Source organism: Colobus angolensis, unplaced genomic scaffold (assembly GCF_000951035.1).
Source record: "Colobus angolensis palliatus isolate OR3802 unplaced genomic scaffold, Cang.pa_1.0 Scaffold255, whole genome shotgun sequence".
In the NCBI taxonomy this organism is placed as follows: domain Eukaryota; kingdom Metazoa; phylum Chordata; class Mammalia; order Primates; family Cercopithecidae; genus Colobus; species Colobus angolensis.
Window position 1 is genome coordinate 2,660,589 of NW_012115766.1, and position 13,698 is coordinate 2,674,286.

The following is a 13,698-nucleotide window of genomic DNA, read 5'->3' on the forward strand; positions in this document are numbered from 1 at the left end:
TGTTTGCTCTTGCTTCTCTAGTTCTTTTCATTGTGATGTTAGAGTGTTGATTTTAGATCTTTCCTGCTTTCTCTTGTGGGCATTTAGTGCTATAGATTTCCCTCTACACACTTCTTTAAATGTGTCCCAGAGACTCTGATACATTGTGTGTTTGTTCTCATTGGTTTCAAAAGAACATCTTTATTTCTGCTTTCATTTCGTTATTTACCCAGTAGTCATTCAAGAGCAGGTTGCTCAGTTTCCATGTAGTTGTGTGGTTTTGAGTGAGCTTCTTAGTCACTACTGAGTTCTAATTTGATTGCACTGTGGTCTGAGAGACTGCTCATTATGATTTCCGTTCTTTTGCATTTGCTGAGGAGTGTTTTACTTCCAATTATGTGGTCAATTTTAGAATAAGTGTGACGTGGTGCTGCAAAGAATGTATATTCTGTTGATTTGGGGTGGAGAGTTCTGTAGATGTCTATTAGGTCCGCTTGGTCCAGAGCTGAGTTCAGGTCCTGGATATCCTTGTCAATTTTCTGTCTTGTTGATCTGTCTAATATTGACAGTGGGGTGTTAAAGTCTCCCAGTATTATTGTGTGGGAGTCTAAGTCTCTGTGTAGGTCTCTAAGAACTTTATGAATCTGGGTGTTCCTGTATTGGGTGCATATATTTACGACAGTTAGCTCTTCTTGTTGTGTTGATTCCTTTACCATTATGTAATGCCCTTGTCTCTTTTGATCTTTGTTGGTTTAAAGTCTGTTTTATCAGAGACTAGGATTGCAACCCCTGCTGTTTTTTTGGTCTTCCATTTGCTTGGTATATCTTCCTCCATCCCTTTATTTTGAGTCTATGTGTGTCTTTGCACATGAGATGGGTATCCCAAATACAGCACACCAATGGGTCTTGACTCTTTATCCAATTTGCCAGTCTGTGTCTTTTAATTGGGACATTTAGTCCATTTACATTTAAGGTTAATATTGTTATCTGTAAATCTGATCCTGCCATTTTGATGCTAGCTGGTTATTTTGCCCCTTAGTTGATGCAGTTTCTTCACAGCGTTGATGGTCTTTACAATTTGGCATGTTTTTGCAGTGGCTGGTACTGGTTGTTCCTTTCCATGCTTACTGCTTCCGTTAGGAGCTCTTGTAAGGCAGGCCTGGTGCTGACAAACTCTCTCAGCATTTCTTTTGTCAGTAAAGGATTTGTGTTTCTCCATCGCTTATGAAGCTTAGTTTGGCTGGATATGAAAATTCTGTGTTGAAAATTATTTTCTTTAAAATGTTGAATATTGGCCCCCACTCTCTTCTGGCTTGTAGGGTTTCTGCCGAGAAATCCACTATTAGTCTGATGGGCTTCCCTTTGTGGGTAACCCGACTTTCCCTCTGGCTGCCCTTAACATTTTTTCCTTCATTTTAACTTTGGTGAATCTGATGATTATGTGTCTTGGGGTCGCTCTTCCTGAGGAGTATCTTTGTGGTGTTCTCTGTATTTCTAAATTTGAATGTTGGCCTGCCTTGCGAGATTGGGGAATTGCCCTGGATAATATCCTGAAGAGTGTTTCCCAACTTGGTTCCATTCTCCCCATCACTTTCAGGTACAAATATCAAACACAGATTTGGTCTTTTCACATAGTCTTATATTTCCTGGAGGCTTCATTCATTTCTTTTCAGTCTTTTTTCTCTAATCTTGTCTTCTTGCTTTATTTCATTGAGTTGATCTTCAATCTCTGCTATCCTTTCTTCCACTTGATCGATTCGGCTATTGGTACTTGTGTATGCTTCACGAAGTCCTTGTGCTGTGTATTTCAGCTCCATCAGGTCATTTATGTTCTTCTCTACACTGGTTATTCTAGTTAGCAATTCATCTAAGCTTTTTTCAAGGTTCTTAGCTTCCTTGCATTGGGTTAGAACATGCTCCTTTAGCTTGGAGGAGTTTATTACCCACCTTCGGAAGCCTACTTCTGTCAATTTGTCAAACTCATTCTCCATCCAGTTTTGTTCCCTTGAGGAATTGTGATCCTTTGAAGGAGAAGAGGTCTTCTGGTTTCTGGGATTTTCAGCCATTTTGCACTGGTTACTCCCCATCTTCATGGATTTATCTACCTTTGGTCTTTGAAGTCAGTGACCTTCGGAGGGGGTCTCTGAGTGGACGTCCTTTTTGTTGATACTGATACTATTCCTTTCTGTTTATTAGTTTTCCTTCTAACAGTCTGGTCCCCCTGCTGCAGATCTGCTGGAGTTTGCTGGAGATCCGCTCCAGACTGTTTGCCTGGGTATCACCGGTGGAGGCTGCAGAACCACGAACATTGCTGCCTGTTCCTTCCTGTGGAAGCTTCATCCCAGAGGGGCACCTGCCAGATGCCAGCCAGAGCTCTCCTATATGAGTTGTCTGTCGGCCCCTACTGGGAGGTGTCCCCCAGTCAGGCTACACGGGGGTCAGGGACCCACTTCAGGAGGGAGGCTGTCCCTTATCAGAGCTCAAACACTGTGCTGGGAGATCCGCTGCTCTCTTCAGAGCTGCCAGGTAAGGATACTTAAGTCTGCTGAAGCTGCGCCCACAACCGCTCCTTCCCCCAGGTGCTCTGTCCCAGGGAGGTGGAGGTTTTATCTCTAAGTCCCTGACTGGGGTTGCTGCCTTTTTTTCAGAGATGCCCTGCCCAGAGAGGAGGGAATCTAGAGAGGCAGTGCTGGGCTGCAGTGGGCTCTACCCAGTTTGAACTTCCTGGTGGCTTTGTTTACACTATGAGGGCAAAACTGCTTGAGTACTCAAGCCTCAGCAATGGTGGATGTCCCTCTGAATTACTTTTTACAAGTGTTTTATCTCTATTAAATATTTATCTCTGTTATCTCTATTAAAAATAAATTTAGGCCAGGTGTGGTGGCTCCATGCCTGTAATTCCAGCACTTTGGGAGGCCGAGGCAGGCAGATCACTTGAGACCAGGAGTTTTAAGACCAGACTGGCCAACAGGGCAAAACCCCGTCTTTACTAAAAATACAAAAATTACTCAGGTGTGCTGGTGCATGACTGTAATCCCAGCTACTTGGGAGGCTGAGGCACAAGAAGTGATTGAACCTGGGAGGTGGAGGTTGCAGTGAGCCGAGATTGCACCACTGCACTCCGGCCTGGGTGACAATACGAGACTCTGTCTCAAAAAATAAAATAAAATAAAATAAATTTAAAGTCAACATACCTCATCAAATACACATATATTAACAGCATACTGTGGTTACAAAGGAAAGACTTCAAACAACATACAAAATTTAGAGAAATCACCGAGGAAGGCAATTTAACAAAGATTACTTTAATAAAAGTTAAAGTTTTACATTTAAAATATTTTATGACAGTATACATTTGCATTAGTAATAACGACTGAAAGATGAAGGAAATAAATCAGAATCAAACAAAATACCTTATACCCTCACAAATTATATAATTATTTTAATGTACTCAAAGCTTATTTGTGTAAATATCAAAGCCAGGTTTGCTTTATACTTTTTTCCTTTCAAATGGTAGGGGGAAAAAAATCACACTAGTTTGAGCTAACTTCAACATTATATAATCTTTATCATTTCTTACTGCTAGTTTCAAAAGAAATAAAGCATTCTGGATTTTTTTTTTTTTTTCACATGGCAGAGTTCTGAAAAGAGGACGAAAACATCTCCTTTTACCTCTGTTCTGTACTTGTTTTTCATGAACTTGCTTTGAACTTTTAAATTTGTCATCCCAATTTTCATTAAAAAGCAAAGTGAGTCACCATCTCCCGTACAGAATTAGAGCTATGGATAATGGAAAAATAATCTCCAGGTGAAATGAACACTAGAAGGAGGTGAAAACTCCTACATCCTAAAAAAGATCTGGGAGTTTTTCCCAAGCCAAAAGGAAACATAAAAGCCTAACAAATGGTTTACATAAAACATGGCAGAAAGAACACAGATGCTGGTTAGTATCATCTGAAAAGACCGGATGACACAGGTTCATAATTCTTCTCTTTGAAGGAATTATTTTTTTAACCCAACGACCTTCTCATCCAATTATATCTAAAGCTTCCCAGAAATCAAAAGCATGAAGAAAAATTGTAATGGATCTTTCCAGCATGTAAAGATCATCAAAAGCAGTGGTTTCTATTATAGTAAAGATTTTCCAGCATTGGAGAAATTAATCCAATGACCACTGTTGCCCAGTGTTTGACATCTACATCAACAAACCGAGCAGCACCCAGAAGCTTGCCTTTTATCCCCTGTGAGCTCATTACATCTGATTCATCTCAGGAGTGAGCATACAAAGGCGGGTGGGACAGGTTTCCACTGGGACAAGAAAGGGCCCATCTCTGCTTATCTCAAGTTTAAAGAATTCCAAAAAGTGATCAGGTTGTAACCTGGGCTTCTTTTCTCTGAAAGAGAACTGAATGAGCTCAATTTACTCTTGACACATTTCCAAGGCAGCTCTCTAAACCTAACGAGCCTTAGAACGTAGCCCAGCAGCAAAACTGATTATTACAGGGTTATAAAGTCATTCACAAATATTCACTGACCACCTACTAAGTGTTAAACACTCTGCTCAGGGCTAGGGATTTCCGGGCAAACAAGATCCAGTTGCTCTATTAAATCTGCACAAAATAAAAATAAGATTTGAAAACGTAAAAGTTTTGTGGACTTCACTGTGGTGGACTTCACTGAGTTCCTCCAGTTCAAGATACATCCCTTCCCACCCCCATTCTTTCTCAAATAGTGTTCCCTGCCTGGTAGACCCTCTTTTTCTCCTGCTAACTCCTACCCATCCACAGAACTCAGACTAAAAGTCACTTCCTGTCCTGACTCTCCCAGGTTAGATTCCATGCCCCTGTTATATGCTTCTAACAGCACCCTAGTCTTCCTTATTAGAGATGTTTTGCTTCTAACCATAACTGCTTCTCTAATGGTCTGTTCTCCCTGCTATTCTGTGCCACCCATAAGGTCAGAATCACTGTCTGTTTTGTTCTAGCCTCTGCCATCCACAGTGCTCAGTCTACAGTTGGCACTCAAAAACAATTTTCTATCTAAAATAATATATGGTCACTGTCTAATAAGGAGAAATAGCCAACTTAAGTTTATTGCTAAGATAAGCAGTTTCTGAACTTCGAGTGATAGTTTTCAATTCCCTGAAATTGCTAACACATGTGTTAACAGATTTTTTTCATTTAAAATGGCTCATCATAAGCTCTGCCCCTCTATAAGCTACAAACTTCAAAGAGCATTATTTAACATATCTTCCAGATATTCAACAGTTTCGTTCTGTTTAATTTTAAACTAAGTGGTTTTTTATTAGATTCAAAAGCTTCTTAATCAAAATTAAATCTCCTTTGAAACATTGTCCCCCAAAATAAGAACTGGTATTGAAGTTATATTCACCTTAGAGGGGTCATATCTTCTGACGGTTTCCAAGAGTTTTGGAATCTGTATTCTCGTCTCTTCTTCACAGAAGAAAATCCAAGATGAATTTCTGCTGTATGTTACAGAAAAGCTGACCAAAAGAAACAAGTTTCAGTAATCACTTCTGTAAAATGAGTTAATAATAAGGCTTAAAACGGATCAGTAGGAAATGAATGAAGGGTACACTGAATGGCGTATCTAGTTTTTTTTCTCTATATTTTTCTTCAGCTTATAGAAAAGCCAGATGCTAATGGTTTAAAAAACAGTTGGAGTTCTTAAAGCTAATTCTCTCCATAACAACACTAGTTCGGGGGATAAATAATTTTCAATTATCAACTTGAAGCATTTTATCTTTTAAGAAAAAGTATATGTAAGGCAGGGTGCAGTGGCTCACACCTGTAATCCCAGCACTTTGGGAGGCCAAGGTGGACGGATCACAAAGTCAAGAGATCAAGGGCATCCTGGCCAACATGGTAAAACTCGTCTCTACTAAAAATACAAAAATTAACTGGGCATGGTGGCAGGCACCTGTAGTCCCAGCTACTCGGGAGGCTGAGGCAGGAGAATCGCTTGAACCCATGAGGCGGAGCTTGCAGTAAGCCGAGATCACGCCACTGTACTCCAGCCTGGCGATGAAGCGAGACTCCGTCTTAAAAAAAAAAAAAAAAAAAGCTACTCATGATTAAGAACCAATCATCAAGAAATCTGGTTAAGGTAATAATCATAAAAAGTAAAACTCAAATTTATTTCACTTACTGACTGAGGAAAACCACATCCTCTTAATAAAAAGACTAGGGGCATAAAAGTGTTCGGGTAGGAATGTCAGTCATCTACACGTGAGTGAAACAAACGTACTGCGGTAACAATGGAAGTATGGTCCATGCACCTTCTTGTTTAGCCAGCTGATGAAGGAGGAGAACACTGGGGAGCTCCTGAAAAAACAATGATCAAAGAAGATAAGTATGAATTGATCACTCCAAAAAAAGTAAAAAAAAAGAAGAAAAAAGAAAAAAAGAAAAGGCTTAGCTTCAAATGCAGCTATTTCTTGAGACCTGACATGGTACTCTTCACACCACTTCTTTTTCCTCATTTTCTCCAGGAGCTACTGGAAATGAAGTATTTTGGCTGAATCCATGCAACCTCTGCACTCTGCACCACCCACGCACCCAAATAGTGCTCAAGACCTACAAGGAGGGTCTTCCATGACTTGGAGCCAACCTGAAGTCTGTGAAGGTGACTTGAACGGAAGAGCCTGGGGGAAGTAGTCAGGGATAACTCAGAGGCACAGAAGCAGTTTTTTATTTTATATACAACATACGGAACATGCGAAAAGGAAAACCCTTTGGCTAAACTAGAGGATACAATATTTGATCTACCTCATGCAAAAATTACTTTTCAAAGTTCTCTAAACACATTATAATACTCTGATAACAAAAAGTTTTGGTCTAGAAATATAATCCTTAATTACTCAGGCAATAATAGGAATAGCATAATAATGGAATTGACAAATTTATAAGCATAGGAGGAACTAGAAGTCAGAAATAAGGCACAACTGCGCTTACATAAATTATGTACACATATATAGAGATTAATATTTTCAAGGCTACGAGTGTTAGCTTTGAAGTAAAACACTATTCGCTATATTTCAAGTTGTTACAAAAGCCAAAAGTCAAAAATTTCATATCTGATATGCTTAAACCTCCTCCCCCAACAAACTTTATTATATCCTGTGTTTCATACTAGCTATAAAACTATATTCCTAGTAACCATTACAGACAAAAGAATTCAAGAAGAAGTACCTAAGTATCTGAAATATTACTGCACTGATGTGGATTTCACAGCAGTCTTAAAGTTCAGATATGTATTATTGAAAGAGAATAGTCTTTAATATAAATCTTTGGAATTAAATTTCAAGTAAATCTCATTTATTTTCCATGTACAAATGTGAAATGCAAAAAACAGCAATCACAGATTAAATAAGACAAACTGTGGTATGTTAGAAAGAGTAAACCTTAAGGCTGAATTAGCAGTTACCCATTATAAATAATTCAGGGCCTTCCTACAGTTACTTCTGAATTATGCAGTAATTTTCATTGTATTTTAAAAATTCCAGCAAATATATATATTCATGAAGGATTACATAAGAGCAGAAAATCATGTGTAAAGAAACTAATGATGTTACTATTTGCATAAAACTTTGGAATTATGAGTAAATGCAAATGTGAGCTAGACAAGAAAAACATAGCAAATACTTTTTAAAGTTTTACATAAAAGTAGCTAATGAGTTATGTATTAATTAAAATTATGCCGAAAACTTTATAACAATGGAAATGTCTTTATGTTTAATAGAAAAAAATCAGACATGATTCCAAGAATAAAACAAAATCCTAAATGAACAGAGAGTAGAGGGAACCAGAAAGTGAAAATATTTGTGTCAAGATGATATAATAATAAGACATATGCTTTAAAAATCCTTCAATTAAAACATAGCTAAGTTTTTTAAAAATTGAAGGAAAATGAATGCACCTCAAAAATTTACTTCCAAAGAAGTATTATACTTCCTAGTTATAGGACATATATAACGTAACATCAACAGCTATTAACTGAGAAAAGGCTTCCTTTGATACCTAGACAGCAACCTCAGCAGAAAGGCTACAAGGGCACTTTCCTGGGAGAGATTAGAAGACAAGCTTATGAATAACTCTGCCACAACATAAAATGAGGGAGGGAAAGGTTTAGGTAGTGCAAACAAGGAATCACATCCTAGATTGAAATAAACTCTATGGATTATCAGTAGATTAAATTCACTCATAGCTCCATTATATTTGTTTACTAAATCATATACTAGATTTCATATTTGCTTCAGTTTGTGAACACAAGATCAAATTATCTGTCTCTCTGCATCTCCATATAACAATACTTCAAAAGTTAGCATGCCTTGTTAATAACACTCTCCAAAGGTGAGTACTCAAAAATACAAAGTAGGTGCTACCTTGGCACTCAGAAACCTGCTCTTGATTAACTCTTGACTAAGCCAAGGTCATCTTAATTGTAAATAAATTTTAATCTACTAATCCCCAAAAATGCCCAAGAGCTTTTATTCTTGTCATATACATACATATACACATATAAATGTATGCACACAGAGACCCAAACAGACATAATATTACACTTAGATGTAGTAGCACCTTAAAGGTAATTATCAAAAAGGGTGCAATAAAATTTTCTATCAAATGATCTTATCTCAGTTCCTACCACTAAGGATTGTAATAATTTATGTTCCCTCTATCGCCATCACAAGATTTAGACCTCCTTAAAGGTAGTGTCACTAAATGATACCATTTTTAGATTCAAAGAAAGTTTTTATTTTTATTTTTGGAGACAGAGTTTCGCTCTTGTCACCCAGGCGCAATCTCGACTCACTGCAACCTCTGCCTACCAGGTTCAAGTGATTCTCCTGCCTCAGCCTCCTGAGTAGCTGGGATTGCAGGGGTGCACCACCATGCCTGGCTAATTTTTGTGTTATTAATAGAGACAGGGTTTCACCGTGTTGGCCAGGCTGGTCTTGAACTCCTGATTTCAGGTGATCCACCGGCCGCAGCTTCCCAAAGTGCTGGGATTACAGGCGTGAGCCACTGTGCCCTGGCTCAAAGCAGGTTTTTAAATAAGTAACTGGTTGAATAACTAAAAAATGTTTTCAAATTAAAATTCAAGGGGAAAATAAGAAAATGTTACATCAATATTACCAAGAGTTGTCTGGAATAAAGACATAGTAAAGCATTCATGCATGCAACAACTACCGTCAATCTAAATGATGCCTAATCATGCTACTATTTCAAACCTAAAAGGTAATTCAAAATTCTCTCGATAATGAGATAATGCCCTAACAAGCAGACATAAAGGAGCTAAAAATACAAATGATCAAATATGGATAAATCACAGAAAAGGGAAAGAAAATGAAAAGGCTGATTGCAATAATTTAAACTTTAATGTCAACTGTATTTATCTCTTTGAATCAAAGTCTGCCTTTATCAGCATCCACTGGTATCATAATCACTTTGAAGACAGAAAGCCTAGTGAACTTTCAGTCAGTACTTCCTTGGAACATATTTGTTATCAAGTCATGAATTCATATTTAAAGCAGCTAGTAATTATTGAGAGCAAACAAATTTAAAACCAACATTCTAATTCATTAGTTGGTTCTTATGCATATTCATCATCCTCATTTGGGAAAGGGGTCTGATTCCAATATCACAGCTGAGTATTCTCACAATATTTTTTAGAATGGAGAAGGGCCATTACTCTTGATATGGAGGGGAAATCATTAAAGATTTATATCTAGAATTGTTAATAGTATGAACGAAAAAGCTAACATTTGAACATGGATTAAAATAGATCAATATATAAAATAGCATAAATAACCTTAATTATTCAGCAGATTTGATTTTGAACCATTTTAGTTTTCTGTATGTCTGGAAATAATTCAGCAATTAAACTACATGCTGCTGGTCTTCCCCTTGTCAACAGACTATCTGCCAGTATTTGTCGTTTGTCCTTAACTTCTCCTCTAAACCTAGAAGTACATGGGTTTATGGTCTCATTCAGTTTTATTACTCAGACTACATGCTAAATTAGAAGGTAACATCAGCACATTGGTTCAGTATTAGGCAAAGCTTCTAAAAAACTGAACGTTTAAGACTGATTCCATTTCAACTGCATGTCTAAATTCCAACTATTACATCATTCTAAGGCATTGAACTGACTTTTTAGAATAACAAATAAATCATGGTAAAAATTAACATCTGTTTATTGTTACAGTTTCTTCTGTAAGAGGTAGGTATGTCTTATGAGGATAAGAGAGATCTGTAACATGCTATTTGCAACATGTATCAGACAGATTTACTAGCCTTTAGAAATCCAGTATTCACTTATGGCCCCCAGCAGATTATATGTGATGTTATAATAACATACCTTCTAAGAATCTGAGACTGTATTACAAAAAAACAAAAGATTTCTCTGGATACCTGTCTGAATCATTAAATGTCCTTTCCTAACAAGAAAAAATATTACCTCATTATTTAAAATTTTTATTTTTATGAACAATTTACTTTGAAATGCATTACTAAGTTCATTTTATAGCTCATACAAATCTATTTTAACTAATAATTCATTTGCTCACAAAAGGCTGTAAAGCTCAGTATTTAAGGATCTGATTTTTAGAGCCAAATTCCTTCCTCTGAATCCTGGCTCTTTACTGAGCCAAGCAACTTGAGTGGGTTTCTTATCCTAGTTGTGGCTCTGCCACCTCGTTCTGTCATGTATTGAGATGACAATGGCAAAGGGAGCAAGTGAGTAATACATGCTAGGCACTTGGCATGTGGTAAGCATGTGATGACTATTAACAATATCATCAATTTTGCAATATTTTTTGAGCAACTACTATGTACCAGGTACTGTTCTAGGAATACAGTAAACAGCTGTGACAAGACACGCAGAGTCCCTGCCCTCTTGGATCTCATGTTCTCGTGAGGGAGACAGGCAACAAGCAAACAAATCTACAGTATAATGTCAGGGATAGAAGCCATAATGAGAGCGCCATATGAAGGGACAGACTGAACAGGACACTGTTTACCAATCAACACTGGTCTGCTGCATGAGGGATCATGGCCCCACCTGCATGTCAGGAGGAAGGCAGACAGAATAAGCTTTGGATCCCCTCAGAACTGAGGAATAGGACTTACTCCACTATTTTATTAATCTCTCTAAGCCTCAGTTTCCTCTCTGCAAAATGGCAAGAATAACAGCAACTAATTCATAGAGTTCAATGAGCTGATGCTTGAAAACAGCATAGCATACAGTATCAACATGAGCACTAAGTAAAATGATGATGAGCACTCAATAAAAGCTACAATAACTACTGTAGTTTCCAACTCTCTCTACTCCAAACCCTGGGCCCATAAACTAGATGTCTCACTAATCCCTCAAACTCCACCTTTCCAAAAATGAACTCATCATCTTAGCTGAGGGTGGCTCATCCTCTTTCCTTCATCCATTCCCTAATATCCAGTGACACCCACAATGTATTACCTTCTTCAGTGACAGTCCTCAAGCTGCTCAAGACAGGAGTCTACCAAACTCATACTACATTTCTTCAAGGCTTAGTGCAAATGCCATAAAAAAGCCTTTACTGGCATTTCCAGATGGGGTCACAGCTTTCCTTGCCTATGTTCTCAGGGGGCCATGTTTGTACTGATTCATACAGCAATTCAACCAGTGGAATGACCAGCTCCCCCCACTAGAATGAGCCTCCTGGAGGGCAGGTACCATTTCCAGCAATAGGCACTGGGCATGGCACAGTCTACAATGACCTACATCCTGGAGAGGCCGTCCCTGCTGGGCATCACACACCACTGGCATCATGCTCATGGAGCCCCCACCTCCTCTGCACACTTTCATGTGCTGGCTTTGCATTGGCCTCCACCATCACCACTAGACACCCAGAAGAGGGAGGTCTACAGCTACCTTCTTCTTGGGGTCTCCAGCTCCATACTCATCCAACATGCCATGCTGGAAGGGAGGCCCACCCTCCCCTGAGCTTAGGAAGCTCAAGCACCTGGCCTCTGTCTGCCTTAATGGGCTGAGCCCCAGCTCCCTCCAGACACAGGGTGTAGACCTCTCCAGGCAGCAAAGGGGTTCAAATGCTGGGCAGCCAAAGAGAGACAAATGGTCATGACATAGCCTTCCAAATAGTACGAAGATTTCATTACTGTTGAGCAACTTGGCCTTGAGTCTCAATGTTCTATTTCCTGTGATGCATGAAGTTATATATAAAGACACACATGTATGAAAGATGTTTCTAAGAATGCTAGTTGTATATGTGAAAAAGGACAGTGTTACTTAAGTCAGAGAATGTGTATAAAAAAATTCTATTTTCTCCTGGAGCATCCTGTCCAGGCCCTTGCCCAGAGTAAGTATTCAATCAATATTTGTTGAATGAATGGCTCGATAAATTTGCATTCAACAGCAATGTAACAAAGTATCGAATTTAATAAATAAAAATACAATTAATGCCTATCAATTTCTAAAAATAAAACTAACTTTTAGTAAACTATTAAGCATCCAGCTCCTTTCACTTCAAAAGTTTAATGATACACAGCATCAAAAAGCTGAGGCAAAATAAATCACTCATGACTCTCAAAGTTAACCTTTTAATGAAGTAACTCACAGTCTCCCTGTGAATAAAAAAATATTCTAAAATTAGAAAACGCCAGGCCATCTTTCTCAAGCTTCTTTACACTAATCTACGAAAGGCTTTGCTAGCTCTTCTGGCTTAACAAATGAAAATCAGGTGGTTTTTTTTTTTTAAAAAAAACAACAACAACAACAAAAACTAATGAGGCAAGGGCCTAACTCTTCTCAAGAAAAATAGTGATTTCCAAAACTTTCTGCGAACAGCAGGAAAAAAAAATTGTGAGGTTGAGATTATGCCAGGTTTTAAATAAAGGGTTTATAGTGTCACCACAAAAGGCTACAAAATTAGAAGTGTCAATTCTCTTCAAAAGCTATATAGTTCGGGGTGGAGAGTGTAGAGGTCTCTAAGCAGCTAGGTTAGCTCCATTTGGTCTAATGCAGAAAATGTAATCCAACCTCTGACCCCTCCAACCTCTGCCCCCAATAATGAAACCCTTTTAAGCATCCTGACTTCTGATTTTTTTTTTTTTTGTCGGGGGAGTGGGGTGGTATTTGCAGGTTGCCTTGCCTGGAACCATAATTTATCTCTGGTTCTGCCTATTTCTCAGCTCCTGCCTTAATTCTAAACACTGTCCTACCCCTCTCCCCAAATATTCCTTCTACAGCAGCTGACTTCTCTGCTCCCCATCCAAAGTGATTCCCTGGGCAAGCATGGCCCTGGCCTTGTGCTGAGTTCCTACTTTAGTGTCTTCAAATGGTGCCCGGATCCCTGCTTTACTAGAACCTACTGAAAGCAATGCAATTATGCTTTATCTTCTCTCCTTCATTGTTTCCAATTTAATCTTACATAAAGTTCCTTTGGAGAACAATAATGGTTTTAGACAGGTGTTAATATGCTTTTGAAACTACAGGAAAGATTATCTCCGCATGGGATCCCCTTGGTGGCTAGACCCCAGGAACCAGAAGGAAACAAAAAAAACACTCAGGTGACAGCTTTGCCATCACAACATAAATTCAAGATACTTAACAGCATCATCTCTAGAGCCTGAGCTGTTTGCTCTCCTGTTTCATGTAACAAACAAAATATTTAATGTAACAATTTTTACACAAATATCC

General features: G+C 38.4%; 1 protein-coding gene across 1 annotated transcript in view; it reads right to left on the bottom strand.

Moving 5' to 3' along the window:
- Nucleotides 1-13,698, bottom strand: part of B3GALTL (beta 1,3-galactosyltransferase-like) — a 120,703-nt gene that overhangs the window by 67,070 nt on the left and 39,935 nt on the right. Inside the window, exons 7-8 of the mRNA XM_011946940.1 lie at nucleotides 6,247-6,323; nucleotides 5,371-5,482 (exon numbers count right to left, since the gene is read on the bottom strand). Of these exons, the coding sequence (XP_011802330.1) occupies nucleotides 5,371-5,482; nucleotides 6,247-6,323 (189 nt within the window). The remainder of the gene's footprint in view (nucleotides 1-5,370; nucleotides 5,483-6,246; nucleotides 6,324-13,698) is intronic.